Source organism: Pholcus phalangioides, unplaced genomic scaffold, assembly GCF_987345545.1.
Source record: "Pholcus phalangioides strain wild (caught in Gottingen) unplaced genomic scaffold, Ppha-v1.0 ptg000009l_1, whole genome shotgun sequence".
In the NCBI taxonomy this organism is placed as follows: domain Eukaryota; kingdom Metazoa; phylum Arthropoda; class Arachnida; order Araneae; family Pholcidae; genus Pholcus; species Pholcus phalangioides.
In genome coordinates this window covers 57,948,184-57,968,012 of record NW_028301602.1, presented here as the reverse complement: position 1 = coordinate 57,968,012, position 19,829 = coordinate 57,948,184, and the positions used below count along the sequence as shown (strand labels likewise).

The 19,829-nt window shown below is 39.2% G+C and overlaps 1 protein-coding gene across 1 annotated transcript in view; it reads left to right on the top strand.

The window, feature by feature from the left end:
- The window catches only part of LOC149083380 (uncharacterized), a 126,449-nt gene extending 108,878 nt beyond the window's left edge, over nt 1-17,571 (top strand). Inside the window, exons 10-18 of the mRNA XM_089236652.1 lie at nt 2,569-2,709; nt 3,578-3,643; nt 3,900-4,043; nt 6,136-6,207; nt 7,013-7,302; nt 8,621-8,803; nt 9,359-9,597; nt 14,387-15,549; nt 15,654-17,571. Coding sequence (XP_089092778.1) covers nt 2,569-2,709; nt 3,578-3,643; nt 3,900-4,043; nt 6,136-6,207; nt 7,013-7,302; nt 8,621-8,803; nt 9,359-9,597; nt 14,387-15,549; nt 15,654-16,938 — 3,583 coding nt within the window. The 3' untranslated portion in view covers nt 16,939-17,571. The remainder of the gene's footprint in view (nt 1-2,568; nt 2,710-3,577; nt 3,644-3,899; nt 4,044-6,135; nt 6,208-7,012; nt 7,303-8,620; nt 8,804-9,358; nt 9,598-14,386; nt 15,550-15,653) is intronic.
- The last annotated feature ends 2,258 nt before the right edge of the window (nt 17,572-19,829 follow it).

Here is a 19,829-nt window from a genome sequence, read left to right as displayed (position 1 = left end):
ACAAGACAAGACAAAAAGAAAACTACAAAACAAACACTATTTGGCCCAAAGGGATATAATCTTTCCATGGGTCATAAACAGTAACACGAATGGAACAATCTCCTCGGCAACCTTGAAAGTGTATAAAAACAACAATAGTCAATAATATTACACAATAATATTCAATATCAAAATTAACTCTTTTTTTAGAATATTACTTACATGTTTAAATGTTACCCTTCTCTTTCAAATTACAGCGATTAGTTAATTTTCAAATTAAATGAACTGTTCAATATTCGTTATTTCAAATACGCAATTTATTACAGATCTTTTAAACATATTAAGTGAAAACTCTTGTCTATTAGTACCATAAAACTCATTGCATAACCTTGGAGCAAGAAAGCATAAAGATTTTTTATAAATTGTTTTTCTTGGTAATGGTATATAATATAGATTTTCTGTTCGCATAGTACTTCTTTGTGTAATTGCTTTGTTGGGATACCAATCAGGATTTTTATACATGAACAGCAATACTTTATATAAATAAAGTTGATGTACGTTAAAATGCGTTAGTGATAAATCGCATTGCGAGAAATTATTGTTAATGTGTAGAATATCTCGTCGAAAACAATCATATAAACGGCTTAAAGATAGAATATAATTTTTGTATGTTCCTCCCCAGACAGTTAATCCATATAATATATGTGAGAATACCCATGCATAGAACACTTCTCTCAAACTGTTGTATGAAATAACAGATTTTAGTTTAAACATCAAACTCATAATTGCTCTTACTTTATTGGCAATTGAAGAAGTGTGATCTTTATATTTCAAGTTGGTCGAGATAACTAATCCAAGATATTTATAATTTATTGCTCTTTCTATATAAGCATAATTACAAATAGTATCAGGATGAAAATCATCACATTCATGAAATTTAATTTCAGTTGTCTATGTATTTAGATTCATTAAATTAAAATGCATCCATTTGGTTTTACTTGCGTTAAGCTGTAGTCGAAGGCTCTTAATTCGTTTATTTATGGTGTAAATGTCATTTTCTAAATTTTTTATCAAGTCTTCAGTTGTGTCAGCAGTACAAATTAAGACAGTATCATCTGCGAATGACATCAAATGACCAGAAATATTAACATTATGGATTTCATTTATATAAATTAAGAAAAGTATTGGTCCCAAAACCGATCCCTAGGGTACACCTGTATTTATTATTTTAACATTACTTACACTGTTATTAATTCTTACCGACTACTTCCTATTTGTATTAAAAATCTAAACCAGTAAAGGGGAAATCCTCTTATTCCAATATTTTCAAGTTTTTCTAATAAAATATCCCAATTGACTGAATCAAATGCCTTGCTAATATCAATAAACACAGCTGCTACCTTTTTATGATTATTTATATGATTTGTTATGTAATCCATAAATTTAGTCGTAGTCATTTCAGTGTTCATTTTTTCTCTAAAACCAAATTGATTATGCGAGTAATTATTAACAGCTTTTAAATAAGTATTGAGTTATTGTTTAACCCATTTTCCTATTAATTTCGACGTAACAGGTAATACTGAAATAGGTCTGTAGTTGTTCAAATCCTCTTTGTTACCTGTGTTGTATATGGGTGTGACAATAGATTTGAGTTCAGTAAAAAAAATTCCGATACTTAGAGATTTGTTGATCAGATGAATTGTATATATAACCGATGGGTGGTGACGAAAGATAATCTTGAGCATTTTGGGTGTTAGGCCATCACTTCCCGCGGATATTCTATTATTTTGTGATTTAATTAAATTATCAAGTTGTGTGAAATCAATTTCTCGAAGAACAAATGAATTAATATTAGAATTTTCCATGTGAGTAAAATTGCTCCCTTGATTGGTGTATTTTATATTTTGGATTTCCTGATAGATGTCTCAGTTAACAACAACAATCAACAACTCTTTGTTTGTTGCAGAGCATGTGTGGCTGCGATTTCGCTAATTTGTTAAAATGTGTTTTGTTTGCATTTCTTTTTTTTTAACTTGAAGTTTGTAATCCAAATTTTTGAATTTTTATCTTCAAACTGGCTACAGTAATAAACATTTAAAGAACCCTTTGCACATGCAAAACTATGCATTTAAGTGCTAAATGTTAACTTGTTAAGTCAAAATATGTTTGTATATATGTTACTGCCAAAGCCCGAAGTTGGCCACTTCGTGAACTGACCAGCCCAGTTGACTCGGCCAATATCAGAAAATTATCGCTTTCACCGAGCTTTGGCTCGCTTCCCATATATCACTATATCGATCCTTATGATTCGGGATCATGGATGCGTTGGCGCATTTTTTCCTCATAATTATAGCCATTTAAGATTAGCCGTAGCTAATCATAATTATTATGGTTAGCTATGGCAACCCTAACGGTCAAAGGAATCTGAATATCGATATCTTAGTGATCCACATATAGGGGCCGGCGAAAGCCCGAATTTCGGACAAATGGGCCGACCAGTTTTCAAAGTAGCAAAATTCGGGTTTCGACAGTAACATATAGAAATACGCAAAACCTGATATTTTTCTGTCCCTCCCACTCAAAAATCAGCACAGTGTCGGAAGTCATCAACATGGAAACATTTCCTGATCTGACTGGAACTGGAGCTCTGGAACACTTAAGATTGGACAGGGCAAACGTGAAAAGCGTTCCAGATGATCTTTGCATTAAAACTCCACTGCTGAGGAGTTTGTAAGTCATCGTTTTTCATTTTCTTTATTCATTTTGTACATAAATAAAAGAAAAAACTTGCGTTGCAGCATATTGTTATGTTTTGCGTATAGATGACCTCAAGTAGATGATATTTTTTTGGAAGGTACTCTAGAATTTAATTTATCTACTTAAATTCAGAGGCGGCTCAATCTTACCTGCCACCTCGATGCAAAGCCTCATGTGCTGCTCCTAAAGAAAGCCCTGGCGGGTGGCTGACATCGTGTTAGCCTAGGGGACAATGGGATAAACATGATTTTCGTTTAGTACAATGCCACACACCATTGCTTACCGAACAAAATTTGCGTGACCATACTCCCGCTTTTGACGAAACTTCGCCACATTTTGATCCAGGATTATTTTGGCATTCTTAATTACGCCAGATAACATATAGATAACTTACTTATAATAATATAGCTCTTATTGAAAAGCTATTAATTGGAATTAGCCATGGTAATTAAGTACACCAAATCCTTCTGCCCTCCTCTAGTTGCGCTGATCATCACTTGCACTTATACCGTGAAGAAGAAGCATAACGAGGCAACTTTAAATAAGAAATTCATTTGAAATTCGTTTCTGAAACTCCAGAGTACATTTTGGTTTCTAGTGTAGAAATTTTAAAAAATTTTAGTGTCTAACTAAAGCCTAAGCTGCTGCCCTTAGAATCTGCCAACCGGGCGTACCGCACCCCTTGTACCCTCGCTTAAGCTACCCCCTGCGTAAAGTTTGCTCTTTCAAGAGTGAATACCAATAATTTTTATGTACACTATCGGGAAATTTCAATTCACTGAAACTGTGTGTGTAAAACTATTAAAGCTCATTAGAAATTATTGTTTCATGTGCTTTATAGGAACCTCCGTTCGAATGCAATCGATGCAATTCCAGACTTGTCAGGATGCACAGAGCTACGCTTGATGTAAGTAATGGATGGTCGATATTGCTATATATTCTGCCACTCACCCATTTATCTCAATGAATATTTATAACAATATTGAGAGACTTAAAGCATCTATTACTAAACATTTTTCCCTCTTCGTTATTTTTAGAAAGAAAGATAGGATGTGTAAGAAATGCTTGTTTTGAATTTATTGCATTTTAAGTTGTGTGATTTTTCTTACACTTTACATACATTTTTTTTTGTAAATTAATCTGAGTTGCACATTCTATTGCAGCGACTTCAGCTACAACGCTCTCAGCTCCTTTGAAGGTTCTCCATTCATTTACCAAAGCAAACTGATTGATCTTTTTCTGAGTCACAATCGTATCAAGTACCTCTCCGAAGAAACGCTTCACGGCTTGGAAAGTTTGCAAGTTCTGTGAGTTTCCATCAACCCAATTTCCTTTCAATTCCCCGTTTAAAAAAATGTCTCCATATGCGGGGGAGGGAGAAAGAGAATTATGTACAAAATATAGAATTGCGTGTCTTAAAACCATATCCCTAGCTCCGTGTGCGCTATTATTTGAAGACCTCATTTTCGAAAGGGGACATTTCCACTTTTGCTAAATTTACAGAAGAAGTAAAAAACGTATTCCGGTGGAATATACGCTTGCTTTACAAAAGGAGAAAATCGCCCAACAGGTAGCATCATATAGGAATGGTAGAAGAATGTTTAAATACTATGTTTCTGGACTGACATTCAAGGGAGTTACCTATATTTGAATTTTGGAAATGTTCCGTTTCGAAAGGAAATTAGTGTAAATGTTACCTTTTGATTAAAATTTGAGCTGGTCAAGTCTAAAAAATTGGAAATTTCTACGTCACCTGTGGATTTCCGAAGGTTTTACATCGCCCAGGAAGGTGCCTTCACTGCCCTCTCGTCATTAACATAAGAAACACGATGATTCTACAGTGCTACCTCCCATAACAGACACCTCCACTGACAGACACTTTTTTGAATTAAGTCGACGAGAGTCAATGTACTTTACTATCCATTAACGGACACTCCTCGTTAACGGACAAAATTTTCGGTCCCATGGGTAACCGTTGTCGAGAGGCTCTACCAAAAAACGCCGAAGTGTGTATGAACGAAGTGGATATGTTCCTTTTTTGTAGAAACGACTAATTTTACATTGTAATTTTTACCAAAAATATTTCCATTGGAATGAACCCTGTTGCATAATCCGAGAGACACTCGGGCTCTATCACACAAGCTGATTCAAGCACATTGGGAACTCGGGTGCCTCCGGAGATCTATTGAATAGTAAAATTACATCGCCGGCCATCTCACTGGCGGCAAAAATACTAGTTTTTAAACATGGGCAAGGTGCAATCGTGCACATCGACAGTGAGTTCCAGCTAATATAACTAAATCAAAATAAAATGTGTTAAATAAAACCCAGTCACATGTATAAAATGAGTAATAAATCAATAAAAATCGCCAATAAATCAGCAGTAAATCATGTTGCATAATCCGATAGAGATCACCCTAAAGATTCAGAAACCGTTGCAAAATGCATTTCGAAAAAAAAATAGAAATGTTTGTTCCTTTCTGAAAATAAGCTCTCATTTATATTTATTTATTTTGAGACTATGATTTATAGTTAAAATTTCTGAAATTACTCTTTCAAGGCACACCAAAGTTCAGCATCGTGCTAGGATTTCTCAATAATACCTTAAGTTGCCGTTCGGATTTTCAATTCCATACAAGGCAGCCTTGCGCAACCGTCCGTTTCAAACCACAAAATAATCGCAATCATCCTAAAGTATACATGGAATGACTAGAATTAAGAGTTTGTCACAACTGATGTTGTCCAAGTTACCTCGGGCTGCGGTTGTTCTCGTGTTGGATTGGTTTGCTCTCGCCGCGATGCCGAATACTTTCAATTCAAATTTTCATGGTCGTTGGGCTGGGTCAGATTTACTCTTATTTCTTACGATGTTTATCGAACTCAATTTTCTCGAATTGATGTTTCTGACACCATCACAAGACATTTTTTAAATAGTCATGATGTTGTTGACAGTAAAACTCAACAATAAATGAAAATACGACCATATTTATTGGTTACGGTAAAATACAGAATTCAGTCTACTTTGGCACCATAGGTTATTATTTATGACAAGATAGTTCCAGAGTAATTTTTATCCATGTTGTCTTGTTGTGGCTCGATGTTTTAAATTCGTCCCCATCCCCATCCCATGTAAATATTAAAACTCTATTGGATAGGCACGTTTAAACAAAACTATATCACATATAGTTCAAACCATATTCCACCGTACCAGAAAAATTAAACGTTGATTAATATATTGCACCGTATTTTCTGTATTATTAACCGAGAGAGTGCATACGTTTTTTTCTAAACTCAATAGAAAAAATGAAACTTTTTGGTTCAAAAATATGTAGTTGGTTTTAAGTCGTGCTTTTATAATGTGCATTTCATTCTAAAGTGAACATGCCTTCTATTTTTCAGAGATTTGATGCACAATAAGATCGCTAAGATACATCCTCTCGCTTTTGCGAATCTCACAGAACTAAGAGATTTGTAAGTTTGAAGCTTTATTATCTATACATACAGGGTGCATGGCTAACGTCACGCAGAGCATTTTAATGGTGAACCGTTGATTCTAGAGAGAGAGAGAGAGAGAGAGGGATATACTTCCAATTAGAAAAAGTATCCAAACGTGTAGACCTCACATACTTTATTCATATTGCAAAGGGCTGTATAGTTATTAGAATATAAAAAAAGCTAAATATGTGCTTCCTCTGTGCTCAAAAACTTACTTAGAAATTTGTTGTTTTGTCTCTCCTGAAGGCAATAAAAAGTTTCATGCTTCTATAAGTGCTGATATATTAAGTGCAGTCAATATTCCCTGATTTATTTGAATTAAAAAAAATTTAGAAAAGTTTTAAAGAATAGCATAAATGAGAGTAAAAAGCGTTTTCCTTAAGTTTTTGCTGTTTTTCGCAGCATTTTCGAATTCAAATATCTCAGTGATTAGAAATATGAATTTTTTTGCCTCAGGACAGATGGGGTAACAACTTTCTAATTGGGCTTTAAGCACAGGGTGTCCGTATAAAAAGTTAACATTTTTATTTTAATAACTATACAACCTTTTGGAACATGGGTGATGTATCTGAGTTTTACACGTCATTTGGATACTTTCTCCTAATTACAAGTATGCCTCTAAAACCAACGGTTCGCCAGTAAAATGCTATATACGCCCTGTTACCTATGCACCCTGAATATATTTTTTAAATATCAAAAATAAGTTCAAGAAGTTGAGCACAGTTTGTGACATTTAATAGTTATGAATTCATAAATGTAAGTCGTGTCCACTCATTTACAGAAATCTGGGTGAAAACTCTTTTCCGATGTTGCCAACCGTCGGACTGCAGAACCTTCGCCAGCTGAAGACATTCAACAACAAAAATCTCAGAGATTTTCCTCCACCGGAGGAGTTTCCCAAAGTTCACACCCTCGCCCTGTCGTACGCCTATCATTGCTGCACGTTCAGGCCACTTGCGAGGCGATTCCCGACTCCCTCGTCTCTTGAGGAGACCATCGTTTGGCTTACGAGAGATGAAGTTGATATGGATGTCTGGAACACTAACATCTCTGATGTCTGGCCTGGTTACAGTAAGTGCTAATTCTAGTCTAGATTATAGTGTACGGACCAAAAGAAAATATCAAAAATAGCTTTTGAAAAAACCACTGCATCGCCTATTTAATGGTTATTTTTTTAACTTATCTTGAAAATTTGTCAAACGAAAGTGTTTTTTTTTTTCGAGTTATAGATATCTGCGTACTTAGATGGTGTTTCAGAAAGAACTTCTTAACTTTGAAATGACATAACCCGGAAACAGTGATAGATAGAAAGATGAACCAAGAAATTCGTTTAATGGGCCATTCTATTAAACTGGAATATTTCAAATACGCCTGTTTGCGGAATTAGCTACAACTTCCGCTAATAGATGGCACCACAGTCCTTTAAACAGTAGGTGGCATTGTTCTACGTATACATGAGTAAAATCACATCGATATGAATTCGAAGTGGTCGCCGTGCTTAACAAGGACATTACTGAAGTGAAGAGTGGAGTTCAAAGCCACTTTCATGCAATGTCTGCAATGCTGCAATGGATGCGCATGCCTCACAGATGCTGATGGGGTTTATTGCTTGAGGACTATTGCTCTAAAAAATGCCCCCCCCCCCCAACACAGAAAAGGAAATAGTCATATGAAACGACTATGGTGCCATCTGTTAGTTAAAATTTTAATATTTCAAACCAAAATGTTCTAAATTCTAGGCCTGCTCATCAAGCGTATCACACTTTTTTTATCTATCACTCTGTTTCCAAGTTATGTTCTTTTAAAATTAAGGAGTGCTTTTTTTTTTCTGAAACAAACCAATTCACTAACATACTCACGCACTTGAAATTGTATGCAGTTCAGTACTCAACCCAGGTCTACACCTATATCAAGGCTTTACCAAGATTGGTGATGGGCAAGTATTTGTGCCGCTCCACCATAGGCCAATGATCGTCAAATATTGGAGGAAGGTATTGGAAGGCTGGTCGAACAGAACGACCTGTAACTTCCAGCCTCCAACCCAAGTCAAAGAAAAGCCGCTTTCCTTTTCCATCTTTCAATTCGTCTGACCACATATTAGTCGAAGAACTTCAGGGAACATTGGGCCAAGCTAGGCGAGTGTGTAGTCAGCCTATGCCACTGCTGCTTCTTTGCATCAAGGGAAGGCAAAAATTGGAAGCAAATATTTGTGAATGACTATTGGGACAGACTTGACACGAGTGTGGCCCTGGCTTTACTTTTTTTGAATATCTGAAAATAAAAATATATATAAGATTTTTGACTTGTGAATATAAAATAAATTTACTTGAACGCTGAAACTTCAATGTGAATTTTAACAACTTCATATTGCATAAAATTGTAATTTCAGCAAATTTCTCAACCAAATTTGAAGAGTTCGCCGGACAATTATGGAAAACCTTCGGTCGTGATCACCCGATCCCAAACAATTTGGAGCAGTTTACGGAGGAGCATTTCCAGAACTACAAGATCAGTTTGGGATCAGAGAACTCCGGTAACGAAAAACAGCCGATCCAGTGTCTACCGGAACCAGGTTAGAAGAAAATCAAAAAATATTATCCTAATTTTCAAGGTACATCACCGTCATAAAAATTTTCCTTCACTTTCTATTGAAGGCTGAAAACCATCCTGAGCGTAACAAGCCCTCACTTCTTCAACGTAAAAAACAAAATCGTTACGCCTCTTTGTTGTTGTTGCAATTTTTGCTTCGGAGAAATCCAATAAGAAAATTAACGGTTTATTGGAAGAATGTTCCAACTTTATCCTGAACACCGACGGAGTTTTAATAATCTCTCCTGATCTGATTAATGAGGAGGAGTGACTGATGGAAGCAATTCTCGCCCGCTGCCGCCTCCTTCTTTTCTACGAGAAAATTCTTGTTTTCAAGCAGCCGAGAAATATTTACAATGCCGTATACAATATTGTATTTCGCAAAAAAATAGGAAAGTATTATGGCGAATATATTAATTTCCCTCGTTTCCAAATAACATTTCTTGATGCTATAAATTTACTCTTATGAACTAATTTGCTAATTAACGACCTATAACGTTTCGCTGATACGCATTTTATAACGCATGGTTTATTATAGGACCCTTCATGCCATGTGAAGATTTGTTCGGATGGTGGAGTCTTCGATGCGGTGTGTGGGTAGTTTTCTTACTCGCCATGTTGGGCAACGGCATAGTTGTCATAGTATTACTTTTCGGGAGGAGCAAACTCGATGTCCCACGCTTCTTGGTGTGCAATCTGGCAATGGCTGACTTCTTCATGGGCATTTACCTGGGAATCTTGGCAGTTGTCGATGCATCTACGCTCGGAGAATTTCGGGTGAGTGCTACGTATCATTAGTGTTGATTTGATTTTAGTTTTTGGGAGGAAAGACCGCCAAGGTCTTTGCACGGTTTTGTGGTTTTTTTTTCATTTTATTCTTTTTATTTTTTATGATATACTTTTTCACTCACAAATGAGTGCTATGCAAATTTATATGAAAATAGACAGTGTATTTTTTTTTAACTGACCTACCAGTGAAAATAGAAAAGTGGTTTTTTTTTTTGCAGGTATTAAAATTATGTTTCTAAAGCATTCGTGAAGACGTGCAATATTGTGTACTGAGTGCAGGACAATTGGACATTTTGGACATTTTTTTTATTATCTCCCTAATGAATTGAAATCTGCTAAAAGTTGTACCACTAGGAGATAGATAGCCCTGGGGGGACAGATCGAGAGAGAAGGATAGATAAAGAGCTCTCGGGAATACGTGATGATTATGTTATTTTCAAAAACTTATTATAATGAAGAAAATGAATATTGAATATATATATATATATACAAAGTCGCACCCTAGTTACTTCATTTGAAGGGGTAAATATTCTATTGCCCTGATATTTCACTTTCCGAAGCGTACGTTTCCTCCTCACCCAACTGAACATGATCGGAGAAAGATTAAAAAAGTATAAATACATAAATAATGAGTAAGGAATTATTCTTTTATGTCTACACACAACCCACAATTGTTTTTCAGCCTTTGTCTTTGGTGACTTCTGTGTTTATACAGTCGAATCCCGTTTTAACGAATACCGATATAGTGAAAATCTCGTTTTAACGAACACGTTTCTAATCCCCCAGATAAGTTAACATAGGAACAATGCAGAAAAACTGGAATTCCTTTATAATGAAATTTCGTTATAACGAAGCGATTTCTCCGGTCTCTTGGAGTTCGTTATAACGGGATTCGACTGTATTTGTATTAAATCTGCCCAGTCGGAGATGTCTGTTTTGGGATTAATCTTTGAATGTGACGTTAATCTCTTAAATCAATGAACAGGTTAATCTTATCTTCTGTATAATTTCTGTGGGGCCCGGAGGGTATTGAGAGAGAGAGAGGGGTGCTCGAAATTTTAGAAAATGACTAATTTTGATAGAAAAACATGGTTGAATCTATTGTTCTATCACTTTGTCCCCCCCCCCCCGAAAGAAATTTTTGGCTACGGCCCTATCTGGAGCCTAAAATTTTCTTATATGTTCGCAGCATCTGTATGAATATGTGTGCCTGTCACAAATACAAAATATTGCCCTCAAGTCACCCCGAAATATATGCAATTGAATGCAATGCTGAGAAACCGTATTATTAAAAATTCTCTGTAAATTTGGAACGTCTCGGTCCCGGTACAGTTTAACTTCATAAATTTTACCTGATGGTAGAGGGTAGACTAATTTTTTTCATGAAGAATTTCTTTCAGGTGATTCAATGATGAATCTGAGATCAATTAAACATGACCATAATGGGTGGTTCTATAGATCAGTGCTTCTCAACTGGTGGGACGTGAGTGGTTTGTTTGGGATTCGACTTTTCATTTTCCCCTTTTATTTCGTAGGTTAACATTCGTTGAATATCTTAGCCATGAGTACAGTACACGCAGCTTAATGTGATCATATCGGGACTCAGGGTTTCTGATAACAAAAACCGAGTGATAACCATATCCATGAAAAATTCGTATATAATTAAGAAAGTATGTACCACATAACAGGTATCAATTGTTAAATCGCGTATTTATTTTTTTCAATTGTTCTACAGCAGGATTTTAAGTTAACCCTTCGAATTAAAACATTCTTTTTTTAAATTCAGAAATTTGGAGGAGTTAAAATGGAACTGCCTAATGTTTGTTACGAACAACGATACCTTTTTTACCCCTTTAAACGGTTTTTAAAATTTTTCTCATCCGCATTATAACTGCTACAGTAGAAATAACTAAACCTTCTAGAAATTGCCACCTAATGTCAGAATCATTTTTTTTCTCGATTGCGTGAGCTGATAAATGCTTTCTTCTCCGACAAAATAATAATAAAACAAGGAAAAGGAAAAAACTATCGTTTTCTGTTATTTATACTGTACACCTAATCGTATAACTACTTCGAAGGAAAAGAAAAGCGTCCTTTCTCTCCCCTTCTGTAATCACATTTTGACAAAAGCAGTCTCCGCCCACTGACAGTTGATTGACAGGATGGGAGGGGGATGAACCCTGATACAGTTTTTATAAACCCGAGATATTTCGAGATTGCCAAAATAAAGCAGACCAAGTAAGACGATATATCTTGGGATTGCCACTATAAGGGTTAATATGCATTCGATAAATTCCATGTGACCGATAAATTCTTCGGACCAAGGAGGTGCAAATGTGGTCAGTTGAAAGAAACTGATCATGAACTGAAGAAACGGACTTTTTTTTTACCTTACACATGCCATCACGAAAAGGAAAGAAATCGTAAAAGCAGCGCTTCACATACATGGGTCATAACGCCTATTATGGCCCGATTATCACATTGCGAATTGAGTACGGAAATTTTTGACAATGAGGGAGCCTTCTGACCTCCTACATAGTCTTGCAGATTGATAACGATAACAAGTGGGGGAAATGAGTCTAGATAAACTTTAGCTGCAAAATATGAACGAATTATTTATTTTTTATTTATTTATTTATACAATATTGTTGGCCCTTGGGCCTATACAAGAGGATGCGATTGAGAATGACAAAGATATTGTTTGATGTTGGATAAAAAACTAGTGATAGAGGGAGATTCAACAATAGAGCTTGGGAGTTTGTTCCATTCACCAATGGTATGAGGAAAGAAGCTGTATTTAAAGCAGTCAGTGGAAGCAAAAATAGGTTTTATTTTAAGGGAATGGTCGAGTCTTCTAGAGATGTAGGATGGTTTGGTTAAGATACAAGAAGTATCCATGTTGAACTGACCATGGAAAATTTTATAAAGCAATGTTAATCGAGAGATGAGATTATCAAACGAATATGCAAAATATAAATGAATATTTTCCCATGTTATGATATTGGTTTGTTCCGAGTGATAGCAATACCCGAATGACAACATTGTCCATAACTTTAATAAGTGACGTCTACTACACTGCTCAAAACAATTAGGGGAGCACATGGTTTTAACAAAATTACGCAAAGATGTATACCGATAAGTAACATAAAATGAATCATCCATAATTTAAAGCCTAGCAGGAAACGGAAGAAGAAAACTTCATATGCAAATCAAAGTTCATGACGTCAAAAACCAGAAAAAGGAGATAAGGGCAGAAATCGGGATGTTGCAGAAACGTCTGTTTTACTGCCGTAACTGTGAAATTCGATTGCGCAGTATTTTTTTTTGAGACAAGGCGACTTGGTCGCTCTTGGCAACAGGACGAAGGGTGTCCAGCCAAACAGTACGTAATCGGCTTCATGAGGGAGGGCTCTATGCACGTAGGCCAATGGTCTGCATTCCGTTGACCCCACGCCACCGTGCGGCCCGAAGAAGATGAGCTGCTGAACATTGAGATTGGGAGCAACATGATTGGAGCCAAGTGCTGTTTACAGACGAGTCCCGATTCAGTCTGGAGTGTGACACCCGACGTGTTCTGGTATGGAGGGACAGGGGCACTCTAAATAACCCCGCATTCGTTCGTGAAAGGTCACAATACAGACGAGCTGGTTGGATGGTATGGGGTGGAATCAGCATAGGCGGACGTACGGACCTGCATATCATTCGGAATGGCACTTTGACGGCCCGAAGGTATGCAGACGAGATACTGCGACCTCATGTCATCCCTTACGCTGGAGCCATTGGAGATTCCTTTGTCCAGGATGATAATGCCCGACCACATAGAGCTCGTCTGGTGGAGAACATGCTTGAAGCTGAAACAATACAGCGTGTGGAATGGCCAGCGTGCTCTCCTGACCTGAATCCTCTGCGTGCTCTCCTGACGACACATTGCTGCGCGACGAAGGCCGCCTGTTACTGTCCGAGACTTGCAGATTGCACTTCTTGAGGAGTGGAACAGTATTCCCCAAAGTCTGATCGATAACCTCATCGCAAACAGGTGTGCAGCAGTCTTAGCTGTTCGAGGAGACCACACGCCCTATTAAAACTCATGCATCATATCTAAACAGTACTTTTTTTTTATCGTTCACATGTAACCAAATTGTTGCCCTAAATCATCTTTTCATGTTTTTTCCATATTTTCAAAGAATTAAAGCTTAATTCCAAATTTTTTTACGTCTTTTTTCTGTATTGCGCATTGATACGCGTGTACTATCCATTGTATGCCAATACGAATACGTGGCTGTCTCGCACGGTTTTCTTCACTTTTTTGCTTGCTCCCCTAATTGTTTTGAGCAGTGTATATCACCGGGCCTTTTACTTATAAAAAAGAAATTAACTGGGCCGTGTTCTTCCCAAGGTTGAGAACCTCTACACTACAAATGGTACTTTCAGTTGATAAACAGCTCGAGTTCATTGAACTACTCACGTGCGTAATAACCAGCGCAGACTCTTTTATTATTACTCGTCTTTTCACTCACAGAGTCCAGTCCTCACTTATCTTAATTGTGTGCCACTAAAAGTGTGCCGTCAATCATTTTCCGCAGCACCACTCATTGGATCTCGATGCTATTATTAAGGCCAACGGCTTCAGTGAATTCCAAATGAAGTAGATAAGATTTCAGATTTTTTTCCCATTTCCGTTTAGACATACTAAATGATTAAGTTAGTGTCCATAATCGATGCATGTATTAATCAACGATTAATTGCCTCACGCAATCTTTATCTTTATTTATTCCAGGTATACGCCATTCAATGGCAAATGAGTGCTGGTTGTCAAATAGCCGGTTTCCTGGGTGTTCTCAGCAGTGAGCTGTCAGTGTACACGTTAGCGGTGATCACTCTGGAAAGGAACTATGCTATAACGCACGCCATGCATCTCAATAAGCGGTTATCGCTGAAGCACGCTGGCTACATCATGGGTGGAGGCTGGTCCTTCGCTCTACTCATGGCTATCTTGCCTCTCTTCGGCGTCAGTGACTACAGGAAATTCGCGGTGTGCCTGCCGTTCGAGACGGAAGACACCTTGTCCATGTCCTATGTCGTGTTCATTATTCTAATCAATGGTGTTGCATTCCTGACCCTTATGGGTTGTTATCTCAAAATGTACTGGGTTATCCGAGGATCGCAAGCCTGGAACTCGAACGATTCGAGGATAGCTAAGCGCATGGCCCTGTTAGTCATCACGGACTTTATCTGCTGGGCTCCCATCGCTTTTTTCTCGTTGACGGCAGTGTTTGGGGCAAACCTGATATCGTTAGAAGAAGCCAAAGTGTTCACCATCTTCGTGTTGCCACTAAATAGCTGTGCCAACCCTTTCCTGTACGCGATATTTACGAAACAGTTCAAAAAAGACTGCGTGCTGATCTGCAAAAGGATCGAAGAGTCCAGAGTCACGAGAGGAATCGGAAGGTGCCGCCACAGTTCGAATTTCTCTAACAGGCACACGCCAGCCAACACGAACTCGGCGGCTGACCGTAAGAGCAGCGGGAATTCCGGAGGCGAACAACCCGTCTGCCTGTGCGGTGCTCATATCAAACCGCAAGAGAACACGGCTTTGCCTAAATTGGCGAATCCTCAGCCGAGATGGAAGGAGTTCGCAGTCCGTTACCTGATGCGAAAATTTAGGAACGATTACAGAGAACCCATCAACGGTGATTATTCCAGGGCCGTGATGACCAGGGGTTTTGTGCATGGCAACGTCGATCGTAACGGCCAGAAACGTCAGACCAGCATCTCGAGTGACAATTTCTCATCCAGATCTGACAGCTGGAGACAAGGCAATATACCGCTCAAGATGCTGGAACGATCTGCCCGAAGGAACTCTTGGACGGGCACACAGAAGTCATCTCAGGACTCCAGCAATTCCTGCAGTCGACAAGACTCTTCGACTTCGACATTTAGGTAAAGAAACTGTTTTTCAAATAACAAACGTTAAAGGCACGTGCACATCGAGAACAAAATGTGATGTAAAGTTTAATTTTTTTTTCTTATTCTTTCTTTTCCAGATTGTCTCGATCAAGCATGAGCAGTGACACGTCTAGCTCGAAACCTGGATACTCCAGTTTCAGAGAGAAAGAAGCTTTAAACGCGCGAATCTCAAGCAAAGATGGTGAACCTCCAGCGCCGAGGTTTGTTCGTGGTGTCACAATCGCAAGCGTAAGGGACACGAAGCCGAAGCTCTGCCGCCAAAGAGCAGTGTTTGAAGATTCATTCCAATCAAAAGGGAATCTGAATAGGCGACCGATGGCTGACGTTACACTATCCAGTGGAAGCGGCGGCAGTAAAAGATCGCCACCAGTCATACCAATGAAAAGAGGAGTTTGTTCTTCGTGCGGCCGTAGAGAAGTAACAAATCTTCCGTCTAGAAAATTCAAGAGCAAAGAGCTAGAGGAGAAATTCAATTGCTTCTACAATAGACTCGTCGAAACGAGTAATGAAGAGAGCAGCGAAGTGAACACTTCCAAAGACGAGCACGCTATATCGACGGACCAGTCAACGGCTGGTGACTGCAAGACCGACTCGGGCAAAGAGACGGCCGACACCTCCATATCCGAACAGCCCAGCGAAGATTTCGACTCCATATCGTCGATCGGCAAAGATCTAGTTAGCATAGAAGAACCAAAGATCAGTTCACGACACAGGCTCAGCACAGAAGTGAGACCAGTGGACACGAGGGTGACATCTACCGGAGCCAGGGTCAAAGATCGCAGGTCTTCTCCGAGTGTCCACGTAAGTTGCGACAACATGTCCAAGAAGTCGAGGAGCATGAGTCAACTAAACCTCGATTTCAAACTGTTTTCGAAACGAAAAGCCGTTTCCGACAATTCGCTCAAAAAGATATCCCTAAAGAACTTGCCGCATTTCCTTCGTTCGTTATCTAGTCAAAGCACACAGAGCGCGAGCCAGAAAACAGTGGACTACCGGAGTCAGAGCCAGTTGATACCTTGTGGCCCGAGGCCAATCCTGACGTGCAGGAGCGAAGTCACTATCGGCAACCGTTCACCCGATTCCGTCAGGACCCAGGTTTGGGGTCCGATAGGATCAGCAACTTTGAGCGTGTCAGCAAACGACAACGAAGACTCGGATGATGATGATGATGATGATGACGAGGACGATAATGTAATATTCCCCCTGCAAAGCAGTAAAAAGAACGAGTCGTGTCCTCATAGTGCAAGTTCCCCTTCTCAACAGCAAATGCCGCTGTGCGTCACGAACAGCACCACGAGTGAGGACACGCCACTGATAGACAAGGAAGTCAAACCTTCCGTGGATCTGACCAACAAACCTTAGACCTTGTTAATCCATGTTAGTTCATCCAAAGTGGTGTCGCGATGCAATACAAAGAAAGAATTTAAAATGAACATCTCTCAATACTCTCCCCATTTCTCCTTCCATTTCAATGATTTCAATTTTCATTTTGGACGGAGGCTTTCACGCACTGGCCAATGACCTGCAGTATCATCATCGATAGCCAGGTGATCCGAGGAAATCAAAATATGAATCACGAAGTTGGGTGGTCACTTCATCCTTCGGGCAGTGATCCGAATACGTCAGAGAGAGATCACAATTCATATAAAAAAAATTACTTTCCCTTGTAAAGAGCATTCGCGCATTTTCCCGGGACGAAATTACCGGGAACGTGATCGAGATTAGCTTAATAAAATAGTGAGCACCAGCAGCAGCTTTAGGAGATTCGTCCACGAAACGCATAATTGTGATATTATAAAATAATTTAAATTATTTGAGAATGAAATGTTGTAATTTATAAATGCTTATTGAAAAAAAATTGTTGTGTTTTTTCGCTCGAAAGATAATATTCGATCGCGTGTAAATATCATGTTATCTTGTCAAAAATATGAAGTAGATATTATATCGAAGCTATGAGAATCGTTATTACGGAAAATAAAATTCTATGAAATGTGCCGTCAGCATCAAATTTATTCACTTTCATTGATGGGTAATTTAATTTCATGACTATGAATCTGTTGTTCCAAAGTGCCAGATGAACTAGGGATCTGCATCCCCATCTTTGGGATCACCTGAGTGGTCCAAGAAAGAACACCGAGAGCTTCTTAATGAACGGGGAAAGGGAATGGACGAATGTCCACCTCTGTCCTTGCGCTTATGTCAGCATCGGAATAAGCAATTTACTACACCCTAATACAATTATAAGGTATATTTTTTACACGAACCAACCGAACTCCAGTCGTAGGTGAACCGAAACCAAAGAATCCACCGTGTCCCGGAACCGGCTCCGCAAGACACTACACAAAATGCAATTATAAGATAATATATTTTTTACACGAACCAACCGAACTGGAGTCGTAGGTGAACCGAAACCAAAGAATCCACCGTGTCCCGGTACCGGCTCCGTTAGACACTCCGGCAAATGCGGGCATCGGAATAGGCAAGTCGCAACACCCTGACGCAATTATAAGATAATATATTTTTTACACGAACCAACCGAATTCGAGTCGTAGCTGAACCTAAACCAAAGAATCCACCGTGTCCCGGTACCGGCTCCGTTAAACACTCCGGCAAATGCGGGCATCGGAATAGGCAAGTCGCAACACCCTGACGCAATTATAAGATAATATATTTTTTATACGAACCAACCAAACTCGATTCGTAGCTGAACCTAAACCAAAGAATCGACCGTGTCCCGGTACCGGCTCCGTTAGACACTCCTGCAAATGCGGGCATCGGAATAGGCAAGTCGCAACACCCTGACGCAATTATAAGATAATATATTTTTTATACGAACCAACCAAACTCGATTCGTAGCTGAACCTAAACCAAAGAATCGACCGTGTCCCGGTACCGGCTCCGTTAGACACTCCTGCAAATGCGGGCATTGGAATAGGCAAGCCACCACACCCTGATGCAATTATAAGATAATATATTTTCTACACGAACCAACCGAACTCGAGTCGTAGCTGAACCTAAACCAAAGAATCGACCGTGTCCCGGTACCGGCTCCGTTAGACACTCCTGCAAATGCGGGCATTGGAATAGGCAAGCCACTACACCCTGATGCAATTATAAGATAATATATTTTTTACACGAACCAACCGAACTCGAGTCGTAGCTGAACCTAAACCAAAGAATCGACCGTGTCCCGGTACCGGCTCCGTTAGACACTCCTGCAAATGCGGGCATCGGAATAGGCAACTCACTACACCCTAATGCAATTATAAGATAATATATTTTTTACACGAACCAACCGAACTCGAGTCGTAGCTGAACCTAAACCAAAGAATCGACCGTGTCCAGGTACCGGCTCCGTTAGACACTCCTGCAAATGCGGGCATTGGAATAGGCAAGCCACCACACCCTGATGCAATTATAAGATAATATATTTTTTACACGAACCAACCGAACTCGAGTCGTAGCTGAACCTAAACCAAAGAATCCACCGTGTCCCGGTACCGGCTCCGTTAGACACTCCTGCAAATGCGGGCATCGGAATAGGCAAGTCGCTACACCCTGATGCAATTATAAGATAATATGTTTTTTACACGAACCAACCAAACTCGAGTCGTAGCTGAACCTAAACCAAAGAATCGACCGTGTCCCGGTACCGGCTCCGTTAGACACTCCTGCAAATGCGGGCATCGGAATAGGCAAGTCACTACACCCTAATGCAATTATAAGATAATATATTTTTTACACGAACCAACCGAACTCGAGTCGTAGCTGAACCTAAACCAAAGAATCCACCGTGTCCCGGAACCGGCTCCGCAAGACACTACACAAAATGCAATTATAAGATAATATATTTTTTACACGAACCAACCGAACTGGAGTCGTAGGTGAACCGAAACCAAAGAATCCACCGTGTCCCGGTACCGGCTCCGTTAGACACTCCTGCAAATGCGGGCATCGGAATAGGCAACTCACTACACCCTAATGCAATTATAAGATAATATATTTTTTACACGAACCAACCGAACTCGAGTCGTAGCTGAACCTAAACCAAAGAATCGACCGTGTCCCGGTACCGGCTCCGTTAGACACTCCTGCAAATGCGGGCATTGGAATAGGCAAGCCACCACACCCTGATGCAATTATAAGATAATATATTTTTTACACGAACCAACCGAACTCGAGTCGTAGCTGAACCTAAACCAAAGAATCCACCGTGTCCCGGTACCGGCTCCGTTAGACAGTCCTGCAAATGC